Here is a 26,191-nt window from a genome sequence, read left to right as displayed (position 1 = left end):
CTATGTGATTACAGCCATCCTTTGAGGGTTATTTGCCAAAGGGGAAGGATGCCTTCATGGAGGACTTTGTAAGGGAAACTGGCTCGTATTAATGTTACACACGGGGAAAACCATGAAAATACTCATGTGATAGATCATTTGCAGGATAGAGACCTCCGACCTAACTACCAGTGTTCAGTGACTTTACCGCTCAGTTGCTGGTGGGCATTTAACATATGAAATGGCAAACATACGAAAAGCAATAATTATAATTCTGAGCTTATTTGCCACATATACAAGTCTATTAAAGTTTCAGCATATTTGCTAGTTCTTCAAGGCACAAGGCAATCTTTGGGAGTAATCGTATTAAAATGTTCTCTGTACTCAGACACCCATGCGTATTTTAAAGATAATCATATTTTAAAATCAGTGCTTACAGATTAAAGATAATTACAATGGTTTTAAGAAACATTTTCCCATTACTTTCTGATTACATATGTAATGGAGCTATCTAGATATGGGAGCTTGAATCAATATTCTGCAACTCCAAAATAAAAAGCAGCATGCTTGTTAAATTGGTAACTTTCTTGAGGCATATCAATCAATGTATGCTCAAAATATTGGTAAGCTAAAAGATAAAAAATTGGAAAAAAACTATAGCACTAATTTTCCCTTATGTTTTTATTAGATTCAATTAGCATATCCACTATTTTAAGGCTGTTTTTCATGAAGAGTTGGACATTAAATTTGGCAATAAAAATGATTTCCAACCAAGTACCATGCAATAACACTTCCTACTATGTGAAACAATTAAACACAGCTACTTGTTACATATATACACTTATTTGTGAATTTTGTAACAACACTATATAGTTGTAGTATTCCATTCCTTCAAAACCTGCAACAAAAATGACATTACTTATGAATGATATATCTTACCCCAATATCATACGCTTGCCATCATATGAAATTGTCATGGAATGCACACATAAATGCAACATGAAATGATTTCACATGCAAACCAACAGGATTTTTACGTCTCCAAAATTTTACACCTTTTTGCCTTCTTATATGGTATCGATGCCAACACATTACAAAGACTTCTGATTTTAAAAAAAGGACCAGATTGTGATGCTGTAAGTGAATGCATCAAAGTTGCAGTTTGGGAGAAACTGTGGAAGAACTTCTAAAACAATGCTGTGTCTCTTCAGTTCAGAACAAAAACATTTTGAAAGGATGGCAAGTCATCTGAAGGAACAAAATTTAGGGAATTTTTTTAAAAAACTTTTCTTTAAGTATTCTACAAATATCTTTATATCTTTACTTCATGATCAATCACAAACTGTATGTGGAAGGAGATATCAAATGTTTCTCTAATCACACGAAAGCAGCCACTGAGGCTTGCAGTACAGTTCCATCCTTGACTCTTGATTTAACAGTGAAAAAATGGCAGTGCAAAGAAAAATAATGTGCACATTAAGTTTTCCTCCTGTTGTAATTGAGCACAATGTCTATGACATCTATGAAACAGATTCATGTATGCCCGAATATTTTGAAGAAATGTACGTATGTTTTGTTCAGCTGTCAAAACTAACATGCAGCTGTAATAAAAGGATTACCAATATTCAGAGTGGAAAATATTGGAGTGTATTGCTACAGGATAGTTGCCTGAATGGGATATAACACTGGATCAATACAGGAAGCCATCTATCTGTTAATGAACATCCTCCTGTACAAAACTAGAGAAAGTCAAACTTCTGAAGGTAATGTTGGACCATGGCGGCATTGTATCTCCTTTCAAATTCCAGGCATCACGTTAGTTCACAAGCAGAATGGCTCTACATAATTTTGTGGCTACTATAAATATTTAAAGGACATTGCAAAGGAAAACAGTTACTCTTTCCCCCAAATCAACATTACTTTAGGAAACAGATGGATTTCAAGATTTCAGATGGAAATAGAGCCCCAAAACTATGAGAAGACAGCATTTACTACAAGACAAGGACTCTGGAAGTTTAAAATAGTGCCTTTTGGACTGAATAATGAATGCTCCCATGGCAGTGTAACATTTAATAGAAAGTTTTGAAAGAACTGTCGCACCTTGATTACGAAAGTTGGATGGACTTTAGGAGAATATTTTGAATATATCGGAAAACAGCCACTATACTATGCCCTTTGAAATACAAATGATTTCACTAAGAAATAACTTATCTTGTTGACAGGTGGTCCTCAGATTCTAAGAAAATGAAAGCTATTCATGAATGGTTTTGCCCTCAAATTTAAATCATAAAGATCATAAAGATGTTAGGTAAGGAGTTTTATTTTTGTCAACACAATTACTACTGAGATTTGTAAAGCATTTTTTAAGATTTGCAAATCCTTTACATTGCCTGAAACGCACAAAACAATGCTCTAATAGAATGACAAGAGTAAAGCATTTAAGGTTATGAAGAATAGCTTGACATCCACATGTATCACATACCTTATTAGCCTGCCCACAACTCAAATATGATTTTATTTTTGATCCAGATATCAACAAGGGTTCTTTCACAATAGATGGATGATCAAAAATGCATTATTGCTTATTTCAGCAAAAGCTTATTAAATTCAAAAAGAAATTACTGTGTCATTAGAAAAGAATTACTAGCTATTGTCAAGGCAACGGAATATTTCTGCCACTGGCTGCAAATTTCTGATGTGCATCTATCACACCTCATTAAAATGACCAGATAGATTCCAAAATCCAGTGGATCAAGAAGCCAGATGGCTACAACTACAGTAATATGACAGAAAAATTCAACATTGCAAAGGATCTTCACTCAGAAATACTGATGCACTTTCAAAACCTTGCAGAGAAAAGTGCAAATACTGTTTGAAAGCCAAAGAAAAATATGGCATTCATTTCACTCTCTGGTCAGTAATGTTAATAAAAACTATGTAGCATCGAAGACTAATCCCAAATGATTAAGCACCCTCAAATGGAAAATATTGAATGAAGACCATTAGTAAAATTAAACAGACACACTGAGCAAAAAAACCAAGCTGGCAAGAAGCAGCATACTTTTGCTTGACAACAGAAAAGTGCTGGACTAAGGTGGCAACTCATATTACTGAGATCTTAAGTCCCTAGTGTTCCATCATAGCTTCACAGTAATCCTGTTGAAGGTCATTCTGGAATAATGAGGAAACCCCATAAAATATGCAACATTTCTTTTGGAACACAGTAAAAATAGATATGGACAAATGATGCATAAAGGACTATATAAGATTTTTAATATGGAAAAGACTCAGCCCACTTCTTTACATCATAGCTACCAATACCGAAATATAAAAAACAAGAAAGTTTACGCACTACATGTAAGTTCAAATGGACTGCAAATTAATAAATCTAATATTAAGTCAAATTATAATGCATAATTTGGATTACTAAATTAGTTGTCACATGATTTTGACTGAAAGTATTTTCACTTCATTATTTAAAAAATTCAATTTATAATTTCTGGCCACTTTTATTATTTTGTAATATTGTTAAAATTTTTATATTTATGAAAACCAAAAAAAAAAAAAAAAAAAAAGAGATGAGCTTTTACTGGTCAATGCACAATGAAAATAAAATTCACAATTAATATGCATATAATTACATGAATAAGTATAGTAATGTATCATTTACACATTTAAAGCAAAAATAAATACAAATATTTACCTATTAAACATTAATTAATCTTCATAACATGCTCCAGATATTTTCAATAATGGATTAAAACAGTTATGAACGAATAAAAATTATTCACAAATATTGCATTGGAAATCACTTAATAGATCGAAAATTATTCTAGAACTAGATTTAAAAGAAATACTCCAAATTCAGATAAACTGAAAACCAGATTTGAAGATTTACCATAAGACTGGGAGTAGAGCCAGTTTTCCCACAAAAATGCATATAATCATGTGAATAAGCTTAGTAATGTATATCATTTACACATTTAAAAGCATAAAAACTATATAGCATCAAAGAATAATCCCAAATGATTAAGCAAAAATACAAATATTTACCTATTAAACATTAATTAATTTTCATAAAATGCTCTAGATGACTTTCAATAATGGATTAAAACAGTTATGAATGAATAAAAATTAATCACAAAAATTGCATTGGAAATTACTTAATTGATCGAAAATTATTCTAGAACTAGATCTAAGAGAAAGGCTCTAAACTGAGGATAAAATGTAAACAGATCTTCAGATTTACCAAAAGACTGGGAGTAGTGATTAAGCATTGCGAGTGTTTTGGTTTTATCAGAAGCTTTATTTGTATCGGGTCACTTAGAAAGTTCTGTAGATTTTCTTACTAAAGAATTTCTTTTCTAATTACTTTGTTACTGCTAATTATGAATGACCTTGTTTGAAGCAGATATGTGAAAATGGTCTTTTCTGTTCATGCTACATAAGTCTAGCATGAGTTATAGTATTTTTGTCATATTATGTTTTTTTTATTTTAAAACAGGGAATAAAGCTATTTACACTGCTCACAAAATTTGTGTTGCATGTGGATAAAGTTCTGTTTTTGATGGCACAGTTTGAAGGTTGTTTGAGAAGTGTGAAAATTTCAGCCCCAAAGATGATGGCTGCTCTGGGCAAACTTCCTCTGTACACAAGGACTATTAAGGTGTAGTTTGTTTATTTATTTAATTACGGCAAAACTTGTGAGGGTTGCCTACCTAAGAAGATGCCTTTGTGGAGGTCTTTCTAAGGAAAACTGGCTTATACAGTGTGTTTCATAGATCACGGGACAAACTTGAAGGGGTAGTGGAGCGTAATAAAACATGCATTTTTTTATAGGAATGTAGGGTCTAAAGTGATGGGTTAAGGCAGGAATGAAAAAAAAAACAACACGAGAGGAAAATGTGTTTATGTACAAAATCAATGCAAAGTGCTTCTTTGTAGCAATACAGTATTTACAATAAATGTTCAAAATTGATACCACCACATGCTTGGTAATGTCGCAGAAGGGATTCACGAACATTTTGAACAGGGTTCATAGCCACATTTTAGTTAAAAAAATAAGCACCTATAAGCACTTTTCAAGCACATTTTAAGAAAAAAAATAAGCACCTGTCTAATTACATCATACACAACTGCATAACCTTAAAAGATAGACTTGTAATTTCAAATATGAGAAATGAAGTACTTATTAAGAGAGAATAAGCATTACCTCAACCATGGAAAATAATTACTTTTTTTTTATTTTAAATAATAGTTCAATTTACAGAAATAGTTTACAATGAGAGGGAAAAAAATGAAGAACTAAACTATATTACAAGATTTAATGATGAAATTTCAGTTCAAAATAGAGAAAATAAATAATAATAAGGCATATTTATTGTATTCGCTTGGAACCTAATAATAAATACAATTTATTTTTCTACTAATATTGATATTTAAATAATTTAAATCTAAATTCTGAACATTTTCTAAATTTTCATCGTATATCACTTTTTTCTTAACAGATATTTGCAAGCAAAGTAATTTAAGTAAAAAAGAGGAACATTTCTGAAATCAGAAGACAGAAATTTGCTTCATGCAGCTTTAACAGTAAAAGCTTAACTAACCCGCATACTTGGAAATTGGCGAATATTCGGATAGTTGAGCGTAACTTGAAGGAGCGGAGTGTGGGGGGGTGTAGACTGTAGCCGCTCCTTAGATTTTTCCACTAAATAAATGCTTTTGACATTTCAATATGTGCATCATATAAAAATAAACCAACGGAACTAAAAAATATTCTGCTTAGCAAGCACAGTAAAACTCTTTTAAGTGTTCATAAACAAATCTCCAACTGAACATCAAAAGGAATTATCTCTGCAAAATATCGCAAACGTTATTGCACAATACGTGCGCCGTAATTCTTCCCTACATATTACGCAATCGGAATCAACAACTGCCGGTATTGGGAGAATAAAGAACTAAATAACTGGTGTTTTTCATTCTAATTTTTAACAGACGGATTTAAATTTCCGGAATAGAATCATTCTTCGCTTGGGTTGGTAGACCGCAGAACTTTTAGTCCTATTCAATCTAGATTGGAAAGTAACCCCCCCCAAAAAGGTCCGTTGCTTGTTTTGCAGCAAACTGTAACAGTTTCAATATTCAAGATTTTGCAGAGAAAGGGGAGACCTCCCAAACTTTGTACTGTATAATGTATTGGCCAAAAAAAATGAAATTACTTCCTACCTCCATGAGTATTTGGGTGGGAAGAAAATGTAGCGGAATTTTCTACTGCTTTCGTAATTTTTTGACCAATAGAACGACGGGCACCTGTCTGTACTCTTCGGGCACACCAAAGGTTATGTTAATGTAGAGAAAGGGGAAAAAGCTATTTCCGGGAGTATGACTCATCTGACATTCCATATTAGGAAGAAAAGTTGTTTATTTAGTTTCGGCTTTAGTACGGGGAAAAAAAGCGGGTTCATTTAAAAAAAAAAAAAAGCACTAAAAGCAAAAAAAAAAGGGCTTTAAAGAAAAAGTAAGCACCTATAAGGGCCTTTACATTTTATTTTCAAATATAAGGACTTATAAGCACTTATAAGGACCGCTACGAACCCTGTTGAAAAACGACGGGTATTTTGCACATGCTTGCAGCCACAACGGATAGTCGTGCAACGAGGTCCTCCAGTGAATCAACGGGAGTCTTGCAAATGATGCTCTTCAGATGGTCCCATAAAAAAATCCAAGCTGGATAAATGTGGTGAACGGGTCCACTGTGGCCAATCCATCGGCCCGGAAATGTCCAAGTAATTGCAGACCCGCATGTGGTTATGGGCTGGTGTACCATCATGCTGGAACCACATGCGATCACGAACGACAGCTAGAACATCCTGCAACAATTCTGGTAGCACCTCTTGCAGAAAAATATGACAACATAAGCCATTTATACGTGCAGGTAAGAGGTATGGGCCTATGAAGCAGTCGTTAACAATACCCGTCCATACATTCACGGAGAAGCGGGTTTGGAATGCATGTGGACGTGTGTCGTGTGGATTATGAGTTGCCCACACGTGCTTGTTGTGGCTATTGAAGATGCTGTCCTGTGAGAAAGTTCCCTCGTCCGTGAATAGCACATCTGATGGGAAATCCGCCTGCGCTACACACTGCTGCAAAAACCAATGATAGAAATGAACTCTAAGAGGGTAATCTGTCTCTTGCAAAGTTTGGACTCTCTGCAACTGGTTACCATTTGCAATACTCTCCAAATGGTGGAATGACTCAGCTGCTGACGACATGCAATAGCTCTTGTAGTTGTCTGAGGTGATTCATGCACAATGTTCAAGATGGATTCTTCAAGGCGAGGTTGTCGTGCACTTCTTCCACTCCTAGTGTCAGAGGTGGCTTTAACACACAGAGACCGATACAACCTCTTGAACATTGTGTGCTTCGGCATACGGCTGTTCGGAAGCCGTTCCTGGTACAACCGTAGCGCTGCTCTGCCGTTTCCATTAGCAGCACCATACATGAGATGCATGTCAGCTTTTTCTCTGTGCATAAACTCACCCATCATGCTCGACATCAGGAGTTGCGAAAGATCCTCTGATGCATCGGATCATGGTTTGTGCAGCTTACTACTGCCCTCTACCGCTGCATTACCAGCCAATCACAGCTGTAGTTCCTATTGCTGTTAGTGTTTTTTTTAGACCCTACATTCCTATAAAAAAATGCATGTTTTAGTATGCTCCACCACCCCTCCAAGTGTGTCCCATGATCTATGAAACACTCTGTATACATGTTACAAATGGGGGAACCCATGAAAACGCTCATGCAGCCAGTTCGTTTGCGTAGAATGAAACCCAGTTTAGAACTGCCAGTGTTCAGTGACTTTTCCACTCGGCCACTCAAGAGCCAAGACATTATTGAGAAAAGCGGTCTCTGAAAATCCACATTACACAGTTCAGAAACTAAACTAAATATTCCAACAGTACAGGATCATTTAACGAAGACTGAGTATGTAAGCTGCTAAGATTTATGGGCATACCATACTTTAACAAAGCAGAATATGTTAGCTTGAATTTTGATATGCGATTCTTTGCTGAAATGAAAAAAGAAGTTCCTTTTTAAAAAGGCTAATTATTGGACTAAAGTGGATACTACTATAATGTGACCCCACAAAACAGATCATGGGGTAAGCCAAATGAACCTTCCTCAGTAAAATCGAGTAGGCAGCCTATGTTCTGAAAAGGTACTGCCTTGTTTACGAAAGACAACAAACGAATTGTATATTATAAATTATTGCTACCAAATTGGACAAAAAATTCAGAACAAGTAATAAGAACTCTTTAAAACCTGAAATAGAACACTATGTAAGATTTTCTCCCTATTATGGTAATGAAGGTTACACCTCCATGGTCTTGGGAACTGAAGTACGTAAGGAATACCTGTGGTTATTTGCTTGTAATTTGGTTTTTATGGATTTTTGGATTATGTTTTTTGTATGGTAATTTTGTGTTTGCTTATTAGGTATTTAATTTTGAACTAAAACACACATTCTCTTTTAAATGCATTATGTTTTAAATCTATTAATTCTAAGTTGACTAATGCCTGAAATGCCAGGAAAGTTCAGGTAGAGCCAAAGATATCAGCAGAAACTTTCCTACCATGCTTGTGAAAAATATTTGTAACTATGTTGGAGATTTATGGCCCATTTGATGACATTCTGGAAGTTTCTGCAAAATCTCATTACATACACATCCTCACTTAAAGAACTGAAATTAAATTAGATCAGAAGCACAACTCTGCTATTACAACAATTAGGCATAATGAGACTTATTCAAATACCACTGCAACATTTTCATTAATATTAAAATTCTTAACAAAACTCTAGGTTTGATACCTATTGATGCATCTTCTTTAAAATGAAACCTGCATTACAAACCAGTCAAGATTCTGGAAATGCTATAGAAGATGCTAATTGAGATCAGATTTCCATTTAAATGGAAAGCATTTTGACACATTATATTAGACAATGTTTATTTATGATAAAATCTTAAATCTTTTTAATTTAGAAAAAGATTGCTCTATGAAATCTTCTTAACCTTTTGAGTATTGACACCACTCCTAAGTACTGACAAATAACAGCAACTTGAGGCCACTTAGGAAAACAACCTTTTCCGCACATTCTGGAAGTCTTCCTAACATCTACTGAAACCTAGACTTGACTTGAATCTTTACAGTAAAATTAAGGTTAGTTTGGTGTTAGATTACTTATATATATATTTCCATAAACTGCAATGAAAGAAGTGCTAAAATTATTTAAATGTAAAACATAATTCAACTATTGCATATTTATGAAAATAATAATTAAATTTCATACCTTGATATAATTATTACTTTGATAATGAACAATTGCCTAAAATTGAGTGATGATCATAGACATTTTAGCAGACCTTTCATAAAAAGGAAAAATTTGTAAAATGTGGAAGAGACTGAGAAGTAAGTGGTATTTTGAAACCAAGCAGCTAAAGAAAAACCCAAACCGTGGGTCTGAATCTCAATCTAGCTTCTTTTTAATGTACATGTTTAACTCGTATCCTACCAGTAATAGAATTAAAAGTTGCCATTTAAAAGACACAGTACAAAGTCTGAAATCCGGACGTCCATTATCTGGAATGATCGAAAAATTCGGACCTCAAAACCACCAAAAACGTTTTTCTCATAGGCTTTATGCATGCGCATTTAATTCCCCCCTCCACGCATAGTAAAACATCTGGAGAGTCCCAATTTTTAATTTCACTTCGACACTAAATAAAATACCTTATTATTGAAGAAACATCATTTTAGCATAAATTTGTACGATCAGTAATTTGGCTTCGCTTTGGCACACATCTGAAACCGAAACATTCCACATAGATACATCATTGATTTGATGCCAACCTATTCAATATACTTTCCTTTCATCACCGCATGTTTATCAAAACAATACAACTTGAGTAATGACTCATGTAATGATGCCTAAAAATTTTTTTTATGTTAGTAATTGACTAATAAAGGAGTACGGTAACCTTTTATGTTGACATTACGCTTGGCGATGATTACAGATTTAAGTTAAATGTGCTAAAAAAAGTTGATGAAAAATTTATCAAAAATTTCTTTTCATATGCTAAAAATAGATTTTGTTGATGACACTCATAGACCCATAGATTACATTTAGGGCTATTTGAATTAAGAATAACTGATTTGTTATTTACCCAGAACCAGCGCCAGGGCTCGTATGGCCACACTACGTCGCAGAATTTAGCACCCACAAAGACTGCATCAGGCGATAAGATATCTAGCGCCAGCCCTCAATAAGGCTTAAGTATATGTGAGAATTTATTTATTCAGAAATATGATAAGCCTTAAGCATGTGCAAGAAGTAGACATAAGTATAATAAACAACTAAACTAATACAATTCAGGCATAATTGTCTCAGTGCACGATAGAAGCAAGATAAAAATTTAAAGGAACAACTTGTCGTTAGTCGCCCAGCTCATGATCCATAGCCAAATATGTATAGTGAAGGAAAGCTAAATTTAATGATGATAGCTGCTAAATTTAACCCGGCGGAAGTCGCACCAAGAAAAGTTACTAGAGTGGGCGCGTGGGGTATCACATACCCCAATATTTAAAATACGATAAAAATAGTTTTATTTAGTTTTAAGCGGTTTTTCTTGTTCTCGTGTACTATAAATACGTGAATAATAATTGGGTTTCAAAAAATTAATTTCCAAAATAATCTTAGACTTAAAATTAAGATAAATGAAAATAAATAAAAAATAAACATCATGCCTCTAAGTTTCATTGTATCTCTAATAAACAATGCTTATTTTATTTCTTCACACTTTGAACGAAATACATTCATGTGTTCTTGGCACAGAATGTTTTCACATTTTAAACTTTGCATTCACGTTCTTCTGTCCTTGGCACGAGGGCAATTTACCACATCTTTCATACTTGGTTGTTTCGAATTTCATGTATTCGTTTTAATTCTTCGTGGAAACTTCTGCTTTTGTTTTGTATGCAGTACGTCAGTTTCTTGGTAAAGTATTAATCTCTGATCTTTGTTCAATACATTAGCATTACAATTTCATTAATTGTAATGCTAAGTTCTTCAAAAACAGACTTCTGTTTCTGGTTGGTGAATTAGCAGTTGAATGTAATATAATTCAAGCATTTATTACAGCAACATTCAGAGCAGGAAAGAAAATTATCATTGGCCAGCTCCTTGTTATTCTGGCAACTGAATAATTGGCTGACCCCATATCCACTGCTCCTTTAGCCATATTATAAAAACATATAATTCCTGACGTTTTATTTTTTCCAATAGTATCATCTATAGTATGATCGTTATGTAATGTTGAAAGCATAAGAACAGTTTTTCCTTTTTTAGGAACATTAGAAATTAATGCTTTATCTTTTTCGAAAGGAAAACACTGTAGAAAATATTCCTAGTTTCATCTTCAGTTTCCGAAATGCAATCTTCATCGCTTTCAAATATTTCTAATAAATATCACAGGCGTTGCATCTGCAATTCATAAGGAGTCATTCTTTTTACGATAATGTGGTTAGAAATTTTCAAGAATTTAATGTCAAGTACTTTAAAATCACTTGCAAGTAGAAATATTTACTGTTACACTCTAGAAATAAATTTCTGAACTAATTATTCGGTCAGAAAAACACTTACGCGGACAGGCGCGTGGGGTGTGTCATGTTCCAGTTCCAACAAAATACCGATAAATCTGTTTCTGAAACACACAGGCAAAGAAAAAGCTGTTCTGAAAGTCAACCACAACTAGAAACTCAGCTACTGAATGCAGCACAGAATTTCAGTTTCACAAGTTAGGAATATTCAACTTTTATGTAGGGGTGGGGTATGACACACACCACACACCTTCCTGCAGGTTAAAGGTTTTCGAATATCGCAACACAAAGGTGAAATTTTCTAATTAACGGATTTTGTAAAGAAATGTGGAGAAGCAGTAATAAATAAAGATGATACAAAAGAAGTTCTTCATTGTGATGACAATGCTTCTCAATCATCAATCAATTAATGAATGGCGACATCTCTAGTACGGTTCTAGATCCAGAAAATACTGCTACCAATATTGAAGAAAGTGACAGTGAAATTACTGAAAACGAGAAAATTTCAACTGACAAGTTAGTCGGAATTTTCAAAACAGCAGTTACAGGACTTCAACAATGTAACTAAACAAGAGATTATGTATGTCTACAGAATTAAAGAGAAGGTATTAGCACAAAAAACGAAGCAACTTAAACAACTTGCATTGAAAGAAATATTTAATAAGGTAAATAAATATTAAGCTTTTTTTGTAAATTTTGATACTCTTTAGATCATAAATACTTCATTATTTGCTAAATCATGATTTCATATTTTTAATTTTATAATTTCTATATGCCATCTTACTAGATTTAAAACTGATGATTTAATACTCGGAAAAATCCCTAATCCAGAATCGCCGAAGTCCCGACGAGTACGTATTTTGGACTTTGTACTGTATTTACTTAAGATGCTAAGAATACTGCACCATTAAAAACTAAATTATGCCTAAAACACAATTAAATTGCATGGTTAGAAACAAATTAAATTAATAACAACTGAACTGATTTCCTATATATTTTGACAAAGCTAGGGAATTAAATAAAACATTTCCATAAACCATATGAAATCATGCAATGAACAAATGCCATACATATTAAAAAACGGAATGAAAATACAAATACATAAAGAAACTAAATTCATTTACATTAACAACATTTTATAAAACTTGAATTCTATACTAAATTTTATCACAGAATTTTAACACATTATAATTTTCCCAATAAAAAACTTTTAAGTACAATATTTAGAATGCTTCAAAAGAAGAGCTCAAATACAAATCTATCATTTTTAAGGTCTAACAACAAAATGAATATCAGCATCAGTTTACAGTAATCACGAAGTTTTCATGTGAAACTTACTTATAACATTAATAGGCTTCCTGTATGGTAGCATACCAAAATTATACTGGAATATACCACGGCCATGAACAATAGGAAGAGAAAACCCAAGGTATGCCTTCAACCTGTCTTGTATTTTACGTAATGAAGATCCAGGTGGATTGTCTAGTTGATCAAATAAATCATTTTCCCCAAATCCAAACACAGGAACAAGAGAAGCTCTAGAAAGTTTGAAAAAAGGAGAAATATAGATATTGTACAATAAAATACAAGCATAAAATTGATTCATTATCTTTTATTATATACATTAAACCAGTTTCAGTTTCAAGACTGTGTTTACAGACAACAGTAGCATGCATAGCTATAGCCAACTACTGACGAGTAATAGTATAAAAGCTTTATATATTTAAAAGCTCTGAAATAATATAACAAAAGGATTTTAAAAAATAGCACTGAGTACACTTGGTCTCATGGTACTTTTGTACTTGCATTAACAAAACATACATGGCAGCAGAGATGGCTGCATAATTTTTATTTTAATTCAACAACATATAAAGCAAATGAAAATAAAACATTTTCTTATTTTTCTCAGTCCTGATTTAAACAAAATTGCAGGACATTTTTAGACAAGAAGTTTCATAAAATTTACAATGAAAATAATCTCTGCAACACATAAAAACATTAGAATATTAACAAGGTTTGATTCGCAGCATATACTTCAGAATTTCAAACTCTTACGTGTCACTTATATTCATGATAATGCACATACATAAAATAGTTAAGAAAGGTGACCACACCACTTTTCAAGAACATAGCAAGCAGCATCAAAATATGAAAAACAAAAGTTCCAGAGAAATTTCCATGCTACATAGTAAAAACATTCAAAAGAATTCTAAATTGACTTAAATTTATATTATAATGCATGATTCAGGTTACTTAACTACTTGCAATATCATTCTGATGTAAAACTTATTAACATCTACTTAGATATCTAAATTTTATGTTCTTTCGCTAATTTTATTTTGTAATTTTCTTAAACATTTTTACTGAAAAAATCTTGGAACAAATGTTTTTACTGCACTTTTATATATAATGAACATAAAATTAATAATTATTGTAGATGCTATTGTGTAGAAACTTAGTAATCTCTCTTTATATCTCTACATATAATAAAAGAAAGAGTCTGTCTGTGTGTGTGTGTCTTTTGTTCGCGCTGAGCGTAAGCTAATACTACGACTACGAAATTTGGTACATAGGTGCATCTAGACAAGAGCCAGTGCACCTCGAAATGATTTTTTCGAAATTCGAATTAGAATTTTTTAAATTTTATGTTTTGTTATGGAATTGCATCATTTTGAGACATAATGGGCTGTAGGAAAGCAAGATTTTACTCTACACACTCCATTTTCACATCCTCATGAAACGCAGGCACTTAGCTATTGTACGAACTTAAAATAAATTTTGTGTTTCAATAAATCGATTAAATACAAATTTATTTAACAAATGGAGCTTAACACCTTTTCAACGATATTTTTTCTAAAAAGGTTTATTTTTTAAAAATGTACAGTTTATTTTTCTTTGATTTTTGGACACGTTAAACTTTCACCCTTGCGACTGCTTTTACAAAAAGAATTTTGGAAAAATATTTTGTAAAAAATTTTTTTTTAAATAAAGCTTCCGAGTATACTTCTCACATCTTTAAAAATCTGATTTTGGCAACAATTTTCCTGTCTTATTGTTGTTGATAGATTTTTGATGAAATCGCATCATTTTCAATAGTTTCATTCTTTTAGATATATGGGTCTGGCAACAATTTTTCATTGTATTTCTTATGTCACTGTTTTTAAGAGATTGACATATTTCATTGTCATTTATATATATATAAAATACATTTTTATTGATTTTTTTGATAACGTTGTTCTGCAGAGTAAAATTCTGTGTGAAATTTTATGTTTTTTGAGTTGCTTTCATGTTATTTTTTTGCATATTTCACTGTTTGTAAGATATTGAAAAGTTTTGCATTTTTTTTTTTTTCCCTTCAACAGAAAATTGGTTAATTTTTTATTAGGATAATTAATATTTGTATTAAGGGGTATAGCTTATTTCATTATATTTTTCTCTTGAAAATATAAGATAAGATATCATTAATTATACTTTGCTTTTCAGAATTTTTTGTATTCTTTTATGTTATTTATTGCTCATTTCACTGTTTTGAAGATATTGAAAATTTTGAGTGATTTTTTAGGAAAAAAAGTTCTTAACCTCCTTTATACCATTTGAGTTCTTAAGATTTTGCAAAGGGAAGTTGGTTAATTTATTTATTAGGATTATTAATATTTGTATTAAGGGATATTGCTTATTTTATTGTTTTGTTATACGTAATAACTTTTTTTGTGAAATTGTTCTACAGAGTAAAATTCTATGCAGTTTTTAAATTTAAGGTTTGATGTTCCCTTCAGCCATTTTTCCGGTACATTTAAAAGCCAGACGAAGACTGGCAGCGAAGCTGCTAGTATATGTATAAAAGGAAGAGTCTATCTTTTGTTCATACTGCGCATAAAGCTAATAGACCCACGGCTATGAAATAGGATACATAGGTGCATCTAGACAACAGCCAGTGCACCTTGAAGAGATTTTTTCAAAATTCAAATGAGTTTTTTTTAAATTTTATGTTTTTTGATGAAATTGCATCAAATCAATAATTCTCTCTCATTATATCAGCAACAATGGCAGGCAGCCATTGTTTCTGCTTTCAGCACTGTTATCGCGTGGGAAAATGAGGGCGATAATCCTGTGCAGTTTTTAAATTTAATGCTTCTCTTGGATGCTGGACATTTGATGAGTGAAGGAAACGGGAAGTTGGTTAATTTATTTATTAGGATAATTATTTTTTGTACTAAGATATATTGCTTATTTCATAGCAGTTTTTTTAATACATAATACATTTTTAATGATTTTTTTTTGATAAAGTTGTTCTGCAGAGTGAAATTCTGTGCAGTTTTTAAATATAATATTTGGTGTTCCCTTTAGGCATTTTTGCAGTACATTTAAAAGCCACATGAAGGCTGGCCGCATAGGGGCTAGTGTACAATATAATGATGTAAAACTAATTTAATACAAACATTAACATTGATTAAATACTACCTGAAGCTTCTTAAAACTTTTTACAAATTTTACAATAGATTGACAATTCAGATCAAATGAAGTTTAAAATAAAAAAATGCTGAAAATCACTAGGGGTGGAGGAACAGAATCTCCAAAATTTCATCAACTCAATAAGTGAAATTTATTACAAGGAAAAATTTCCCTTCCTAAAAATTAAAAACCAAGAGATTTAATGATCTACAGGAGACTGGGAGAGCTGGCAACTATGCAACAAATATGAACTTCTTAATTTTCCTTTCAACTTAAAACTAATATATTAACAAAGTAGGGTGTCGCTCAGATGGTATAGTGGTTAGGGGAGCCTACCACTGTACCGAAGGGCATGGGTTTGAATCCCGGAGAAGACATGGATGTTTGTAAATGTATAGTGTCGGTGCAGCATGGTGACGCTCTAATCATGTGGCAAGCCGAAAGTCCTCTATGTGAATTGGTGGAAGGGGAGAGGGGTTAAGACCCCCGGATCCACCCCAGAGTGCTCTTCCTCAAAGTTGAGGGTGGAAAATAGAGGTCCAACCTCTCTTCGGAGTAAGCTTTGGCAACCATTGTTCCATGTAATATGGACACGACAACAAAATAGGGTATAGAGGGGGAAAATGAAATTAATGTCTAGAAAATGCATAATTTTATTTAATGGAAGGTTTATTATACATTGTCATAACTGTATACACAATGTTTAAAAAAAGACAGAACAAATTTTAAGAGGTAGTAGAACATACCACAAGAATAAACTGTTGTCATAGAATGCATGGTCAATTAAATGTAAAAGGTGTTTGTGGGATTGTCGCCTGCTAGCAAGAAAAGCATATATCAGGGGTGGGCCAACCTGCAGCTCTTTGAAGGATTATTTCTGGCTCTCAATAAATGTACCTCAGTTTCCTTTTCATTTTTGTGTTATTATCATTCCGTATGTGTTTCAAAATCTCTTTTAAATTACAGACAACAAATATGAAAGACTAAGTGCAACGTTGTAACAAATTTCATTTCCGTCCATCGTCTCTTGATTTTTTTCTGAATCCATTTGAAATTAACATAATTCAAGGTGAGTTTTCCATTTCCAATTTAATTATGATCCAAAAAGCATCTGGAGAATTAGAATTAATAGAGATGCAAGAAGATCAAGCTCTACAATTAAAATATAAATTGATGCCGATTACTGAATTTTGGAAATTTGCACCAGAATCGAAGTATCCTGAATTAAAAAAAGCTGCTTGTCGAATTATTTCAATATTCAGAACAACGTTCTTATGTGAATCATTTTATTCCACTTTAAAATTCATGAAATACAAACACCGATCAGTATTAACTAACCAGCATCTCAAAGAATTACTGAGAAGTACTGTCACCAATTACTCACCAAATTTTAAAGAATTATCACAAGTAAAATAAATATATTTAATTTTTAGTATTTAAATTCAATACACATATTTTGTACTTTTATTTATATGTTTTCAATAAATATAATTTCTGTATAAAATGTTTTTAATACCTTTTAAATACGTATATTTAATTGCAGCTCGCGAAAAATTTCAAATTTTGAAAAATGGCTCGGACTATCAAGGAGCTTGGCAGCTCCTAGCATAGATGCTTTGCAGATTCATCTTTTGAGGTGATGGTTAAGTAAACAACTGGCAAGAAAGTTGATAGGCACTTCCAGACTTAATGAGGAAAATACTGTATTTTCCTGCAGGAAGCTATAGCAGAATAGCTGGAAGATATTCTAGCAGCAATCTGGCAACACATGTATGCAAGCACAATGCAGCACCTGCCAATCATATAATTATGTCTATGAACAAATTTCAGTCACTTTTAAAAGAAGAAACTGTATTCTGCAGATCTGTAGCAGCAGAAACAATCAACAAAAGTAAAAGAGCCTAATTTATGCTTCTTTGAGACACAATATAACAATTATTTTAATTCATTACTAGAATTACCATGTTTTTATCGTCCACAGAATTACTGTGGTCAGCCATAATTAATCTAATAACTATAACTTTATTTCTGAATTGTATTCAATGCCAATGCATAACAAAATGTTACCCTGACCACGATAAATTCTTTCTGCAATAAAATGCAATAAAAAGGTGAAAAAACTGTTTTTTTCAAGGAAATCAAGTTTTATATTATTTGCTTCCAGTTCCTATGAAATAATATACACTTTTCTTACAAAAGTAAGTATATAAGAATTATCAGTCTGGATTCAGGTATAATAGCTGGTTTGGTTTCATTTGTTTGATTGTGGTAAAGAATGAAAGGGCTATCTGCCTAGGGAAATATACCTTTGTGAAGGACTTTCTTAAAGGAACTGGCTCATATTCACAATGCACATAAGGAAAGACATGAAAATGACCATGCAGCCAGCCCATTCTCCAAGATCAGAAATGGACGGAATTACCAGTTTTCAGAGACTTCACCACTTGCCCGCTGGTGAGACTTTTAGGTAAAATGTTATGTAGAATTCAGAAACATAATACTGCAATAATATTAAAGATGATATTGGTTGATCTGACTCCTGGATATAAATGAAACAGTATGGAGCAGCATTTAATATAAAAATGTATTTTATTTCACACACAGAAATGAGATTCATTCTGAGAGCATTCTATGGTAGTTTTTCTAATCCCAATGGCACAAGCCAAAAGAGACTCTGAGGCAAGAAAGAAGTTGTGACAATAAAATATTATAACATGTGAGGTGCTCCTCTTGCTGCTTGGCTGATGCGGTGCATCGCTCGCTTGAATAGAGTACTACAACATCATAAAAGTGTCAAGCTGCAAAAGCATAACATGAACTGGATATCATTACTTACAGTAACCTATTAGCCATTAGTGGTTCAACACAAAAATTTTAGTTGTCTGCTTTTGACATGCACATATTCCCCACACAAATGTTTTGCATTTATCTTGTACAGTTCTAGTTTTGTAGTCTTTTCAGTTTCACAGCTTGGCAGCATCTGTGCTTATTTTAAAATTTTAGAGCTATTCTTTTCAAAGAAATCTTTTTCAGTTTTCTTGAAATACACACTAGTGTCCAAAATTAAAAGTCACAAATACATGTTTTACAATAATTCAGGACAGCTATAATAATATTTCTAAATTTGATGTTATATATAATTTAGGAAGTGGTAATGTAATGCAAGCATCTAATGAATGTTTTTAAGATGAAGGGCTAATTTTTTAAGAACATATGAAAGCAACTAGTTTCTGAATCTGAAATTTGTCTATGAAGTTATGTTTCTGACAATAAAAATTACAAGATTTACTGATTTACACTAAAATGAGTTCTTGCAGTCATTTGGATTGAAAGAGAGAACCATCATTGAGCTTGAGGTTAGCCAGTCTCAAACAGAAATGGCTCAATGGCTGCAGTTATCTCGAGTGATGATAACCAAGTTACAGAACCAGTTCCATACAATGAATACCATACCAGCTGGCCTAACCAAAGTCATCCAAGAGCTATGACACCTGCAGAGGATTGAACCACGGCCAAGCTCTCTTTGAACTTCATTATTGCACCCACAACAATATGTAGACAAACTGTATACAAACACCAAACACAGCAGACCTTAAAAAGGGCATTGACATGTATACCTGCTAACCGATCACAGAAGAGGACCTGTCTTGTGGAGCCAGGCACCACCACTCTTGGATACAACAAAACTGGGACCATGTCCTTTTCAGTAATGAGTCAAGATTTAGCAGTAAGTTATTCTTGATGAGTTTTCCTCCAGAGAGAGGCTGGAGCCTGATATCCTTTCCCCAACACAAGGAAAATCAAGTACTTTATAGAAGTGGAATCCTCATATGGGTAGACATATCAGGTGGCAGCATATCACTACATGTCTTTATGTGCACTGTGACTGCACAGCATTATATGGAAGAGGTTCTTCAACTTTTCATAAAGGTTTTTAAGGCAAACAGCTGAAAAGGATTTCACTTTTACTGCCACACACAACTCAACTGGTTGATGATTTTTTTAGAGAAAGAATTACACTGTATGATGTGGCCAATCAAATACCCTGGACCTAAAACCTATAGAGTAGCGATCGCGAGATATTAGTAACTCGCAGGGACATTTTCGGTAGATCGCGCTATCTTCGGTTGCCTAACCTCAATTCCTCCACTGAGCTGACGAGAAGACACTTGTGGATGTGGAAACTTGATGTGGAGTTGGAACTGATTGATTTTCAAAATGATTTACCTGTAAAATTGCTTTCTTGAAGCTGTAAAAATATTTGGCATCTAATCCCTTAAGAAAAATATCCCAATTTTGGTCCAGGTTTGTCTCAAAGTGAAGGAAATGTTCAACTCTATATATCAGTGAGTGATTTCTTTTTCCAGTATGAAATTTATTAAAAATAAGTACAGAAACAGACTCACTGATGAAGACAACTGTATTCGAATGACAGCCTCTACCTACTCTCCCCACATTAAAAACTTGATGAAAAAACAAACAAACAAAAAAAAAAAAGACTTCCATCTTCCTCATTAATGTTTATCAGTCTGATAAAAAAAAGTCTATTATTACATTTGGTACTTATTACTAACTACACTTCAATTTCTTTCTTATTTACAATTCAATTTCTTTTTGTTATACACAGTTTAATTAAAACTGATTTCAAATTTACAAGAAATGTAAGTTTATAAGCAAAAAACAAACAAGATTTTAAAAAAGAAGTAGGTAGTTCTTTTGGGTACCTCACAGTAGGATTTAAAAACGGTATGGTAGCTCAGAAGTTTCATAAGTTTGGCGACCATTCCTATAGAGCATGTTTCGAACACTGCAGGAAAAACACTGCACAAGATTATCAAGCCACTAGGATTCTCCAGGCATTAAAATCTTCATTTTAAGGAGAATGGATTTGTTACCACAAGCTATGATCTATAATATGAAGGTTTGTTGTGAGGCATGTAAAGTTGTGCAGGATATTCACACATTTTCAAAATGTGAGCTGCCATGTTTTCGTTCTTTTGCTCATTTGCAAAAACATATACACCATTTATTTCTTATTATTGGCCGACTCGCAGCACTTATAGCATCTGGATGTAAGATTTCATTAGTATAAAACTGTTTTTTAGATACAACATTTTGTTTATAACCTTAACTTGGACATCAGTGTATATATGTCTGTTTGATAACTAAGTGGATTTTACTCACTGTGATCTCAGAAGTGGTTTTTATTTGACATGTTCTCCATGGTTGTCGAGACAACAATCCCACAGATATATTAGTATGCTAACTCCTTTGTGCAAAACTCTTTGGGCTGGCTGTGAAACTATGAAATAAATGTATTTTGCCCTTTGACATCCTTGTAAAGAGTTTCCTCACATGGGTGCCTCTTTACTGGACTGAACACATGAAAATCACTCAGCAATAAGTCAGGACTGAATGGATGGTGGGGTATTACATACTGCCGAGATTCAGTCATTTGTTGACTGGTTATCTAGGTTTCAGCTGCTGCAAATGGCCTTTAATCTTCCCGTGAAAGCACATCTTGAGACAACACTCCAACTTGACTGCGAAGTTGATAGTTTCTTCGATGACCATAGTGATGATGCACTTTGTTTCTGCATGGAAGTGAAAATTTTTCATGTTTTTCTTTATCCATTATCTGAATCAAATGACATTGATGTGACAGATCACCAACACTACATCTTTTCTCTTCTTAAAAGTTCTTACAGGTTAATTACTGCCACATGCTGCAAAGCTTTATACCTGTACACCATACTTTGCTGATGAATGAGTTTTTCTGCATGCACACTTTCAGCACACAGACACAGAATTATACACTATTGTGCATACCTGAAGGAACCTATTGTACTCATTCATGAGGGTCAAATGTCCAAAAACAGATGAATAGCCACATGCAGGTAACTTGTGCAATATATAAATGTATTAACAAATACAGTTTTTCATTGCCACACACATCAAAGCCAGAAACACAATCTGCTTATTTATCAAACAACCATTAAAGCTCTCTCTCTTAGCAATTCTGATAATTTTCTACTAATTTAACCATTTATTGTTTCTTTAAATTACTTAACATGTTGACTACTATGAGGCATATGCAAGTTCTGCCCCCAGATCCATTCTCAGTAATTTACATTAAGTGGACACAGAAAGTGTATTATATAAATTTTATAACATGAAACCTTTTCTGTAAAAAAAAAAAAAAAAAAAAAAATACTTTTTGCATATAGTCAAGATGCAGGTCCATGATTTTTTATTATTATATTGAAAAGTAATGCAGGCGGAAATAAAAATACTGAAATTTAACAAAGATGCATGGCTCAGCTACTAGGAAAGAAAACTCTCAATGGAAAAAATCTTCCATCAAGAAGTAGAAATAATTTTCATTAATTCTACCATAGCCAAGGAAAAAGCCAGATCAATAAACCTTGTGGTGTTAACAACACAGCAAAATGCCATACAAAGCTGAGGTACTTTTATCTAGTTTTCCAAGAAAACTCTGCCTTCTGCACTGATTAATCCTTCAGAAGATTTTATACATGTTTTTTATTTGTATAATTCTTTTATATACATTCCTTAGTTTATTTGTATAAAATAAAGTTCAAGCAGTTTCTATGAAAAATGCTACTTTTTTGTTGTATACGAATAAGTTTATTTTTTTCTAGGTGCCCGCTACATATAATTAGCACTTATTTGTTATGAGATCATTCGTGATTGTAATATACATTGAGCAGTATACTTATACTCACAGTGGGGAGTCAGAATGCTGTATGAGTTGGCAGCCAATGTGTTAAGTATTTCCGCCACAATATTCTAAAATACTGGGGGAAAGAAAACATGCAGATTTTGAGGATTATTTCCTAGCTGTTTCGTTTACAACAGCAATGCCAAATTTGGCAAAATTGTAAAATCTTATGATTCAGGTATTTTGTTTACGTTTAAGGAAATTTCTTTCGGAGTTGTACTTAATGGACACGATATGCTTAGCTAAATAGGGCTGATACAACATAGATTGGAACAATCACCAGCAAAATATCCGCACTGATAGCATTCTAAACAGTGTTTTCATCAAAATCAAAGGGTCTAACAAAATAGTAGAAATCGAAGAGACTTTTTTTTAGAAAATGCAAAAACAAAGCAGATCAAATACCAATTGGTTATTAAATAAAGAGGCATCAATGCCTTTAGAATTCTGCAGCAATGACTGGTGTAAATTTGATGGTTCAATGGTAGTCAACTTTCATGATCAACAGCATAATACTTCAGTAACTTTTTTTTAAACCTCAGTTTACAGAAAAAATTTTCTGGAAATTCTGCACAAGCATGTATTTGTAATTATTGTTAAACACTGTACAGAAACTTTTTTTTCAAAATTTGGTATAGATTTGTTTTTAAAAATTTAATGCTGATTCTTTTTTCTTTAAAGTTTTTTTCTTAGATGTCACACTAATTTCTGGAGGATTTTAATGTTTGTGCCATTGAATAGATTGAAAGAAGTACACTTTCATTATTTTTATACTGAAAGACATCAGATTCATGCTTCATAAAAGTGGCTGAATAAAGTTCTTTATTCATTTTTCTCAAAGAAGCTAGAATTTCCTTTCTCATTTTATTCATCATTCTGGCACAACTTAAGCAATTTTCTTTTTACAAGATTTTGAGATGTTAAAAAACTCTCAAATGATGCATCTCATTTTGTGTTGAAGGCCCAGTCTCACAAAACATGATTTGGAATGACCTTTTCATAAATATTGAAATGTATTAATTAATACTTTGGATTGACATTTATAGCCAATCAAAATTTTATGCCAAATTTACCTCATTTGTTAGGCATATACAGTAAAACTTTAAAGAAAGCCTTTGGAAGAAATAGTTGCTTCTGCGCAATGATGTTCTCTCCTCGTTAATGACACATAAATAGTTTTCTTCAAATGTATTCCACATATTTGAAATGAGAACAAATTTATCATTTTTCAGTCTTTCTAGTTTTACACTTCTACAACGAAACAAATATACTATGATTTCCCAAATCCAAATAACATGGTTTCATGAGAAAAAAATTGTTGCCCTACATATTTGAAGATAAGATTCAAAGAACTCTTTGGCTGTTGAAACCCCTTAAACATAAACCATTACGATGAAAGCAACCAATTCATATATAGAAATGTTTCTTTCTTTCTCTCTCTTTTTTTTTTTTGGGGGGGGGGTTGTTGTTGTTGTTGTAGGATCTTGCAGTTTCTCTTCATTTTTTCCCTGTATTCAAAATCTTTATGTGTGTGTGGCTATGGCAAAGCCTTGAGGACTATCTGCCTAAGGGGAGGGATACCTACGTGGAGGACTTTCTAAGGGAAACTGGCTCGCATACACGTTACACATGGGAAAAACCATGAAAACTCCCATGCAGCCAGCCTGTTCGCGGGATTCGAACCTCGGACTGAACTACCAGTGTTCAGTGACTTTACCGCTCAGCCTCTGGTGCCGAAATCTTTATGAAGTAAACTGATGTTAGATTATGGAATTTTATATGCATTTTCATTACAGTCTTCATCATCAATTCTCCCAAAATTAATATTTTGAAAGTTTACTTAGCAGCTTCATAATTCCTTTGCGACTTTCCATCTCTTTACTCATGTAAAAATCAAATGACATTTATCAAATATTTCCTGCATAACTTTCAATTTACTTGAGACAAAACGCTTTTTTTAGTCTTTCAAATGTTCCAATATCTTTAGCAATTTTTCCAACTAATTTTCTTACATAACACCTCTCCCACTTTTCTAAAACACCCATGATAAGCAGGGACAACATATTTCTTACCATTGCTCATATTCTTCACAATGAGTTGAAAGCTAGATGAAGTAAAAATTAAGAACAGTCAACAGTGACCTGCAATGGTAATTTACACCATCTCATAGAAAAAGTAAGTGTTTAATGAAATCTGTTTGATAAATGATTCTGAATATTTAAGAAAAGTAAAAAAATTATAAAGTTTAATTTAAAAAGCAAAGATGATTTGAGCAACAAGACATGTTTTGGGGCATGGTTGACCTGCTTTTGTTAATTTTTTAATCTGTTGCCTGTTTACTATGAATATGCCTTCTGCAGAAACTCTGTCAGTTTTTGTAAAAATAAGCCCTAGCTCATTTCTCACAATCAAGACTTGAAGAAATAGATTGAAGTATCACACAAGCACACTCAATTAAGTGCTGTAAACAATGACATAATCTGGAAAATCAAATATTCAAAAGTAACTTAAGGAAAGAAGGAGGAAATATAATCAGCTTCTTAAAACATACATTGGGCAAAGGCTAATACAGTGATTATGGATTTAAATCAGACTGCAATGCTTTATTAATGAACGCATGCCATCTTTAAAAAAAGCAGCAAAAGCATGTTTTCAGCAACTAGTATTAAATAATAATATCCAAAATCAATCTATTGCTGAAACACAAAAATTTGGTTTAAAAATAATAAGAAGTAATATATATCAAACATTGCATTTGAGACAGTAATGTACTATGCTGTTTTCTAATACACCATCACATACTTCACAAACCATTACTTTACATAAAATTGAAATGCATTTGATAATGTTTTTGAAGCAGCAGCGATAAAAGAAATGATACTAAAATCCCTTATTAGCAAATACAGTTTTTTTAACTGCCGGATGCTTTATTTAATACCTATTAGTTTTGCACAAGGGCCAGAAGTGGTGGCTATTTCATTATAGAAGCACCTAACAGGTAACCACCACTGCATCTTATGATGGGGTACACTCAGTTACCACCATGCCTTCTCCGGGATTTGAACCTGGGCCCAGTGCTACGGCAGTCTGAGTCAGCCATTATACTGGGTGAGCTGCAGAAATACAGTTATATGGGAAGCTACATTAAAAAAAAACTTTTTTTAGTGTATGTTCTCTTCCTTTTTATAGCACCTAGTATATGGATAATTTTTTTAATTAACTGACACACATAATTAAAATGAAGCTAAAAAAGAAGATAAAGTACTCTAGGTTGACACATCAGAACCACATTTTAACACATGTAAATGTACAGGTACTTTTGCAGAGGCTTTGTCAGCTGGAGCTGGAATGGAT

The 26,191-nt window shown here is 32.9% G+C and overlaps 1 protein-coding gene across 4 annotated transcripts in view; it reads right to left on the bottom strand.

Moving 5' to 3' along the window:
* The window catches only part of LOC118198658 (2-acylglycerol O-acyltransferase 2-A-like), a 57,884-nt gene that overhangs the window by 9,091 nt on the left and 22,602 nt on the right, over window positions 1–26,191 (bottom strand). For all 4 annotated transcript variants that reach the window (XM_035370396.2, XM_035370409.2, XM_035370402.2 and 1 more), the window contains exon 4: window positions 12,982–13,181. In XM_035370396.2, coding sequence (XP_035226287.1) covers window positions 12,982–13,181 — 200 coding nt within the window. The remainder of the gene's footprint in view (window positions 1–12,981; window positions 13,182–26,191) is intronic.

Source organism: Stegodyphus dumicola, chromosome X1, assembly GCF_044657685.1.
Source record: "Stegodyphus dumicola isolate Sdum_Otavi_A_Nest chromosome X1, ASM4465768v1".
Classification (NCBI taxonomy): Eukaryota; Metazoa; Arthropoda; class Arachnida; order Araneae; family Eresidae; genus Stegodyphus; species Stegodyphus dumicola.
The sequence above is the reverse complement of the archived record's forward strand: the minus strand, read 5'-3'. Positions and strand labels throughout refer to the sequence as shown.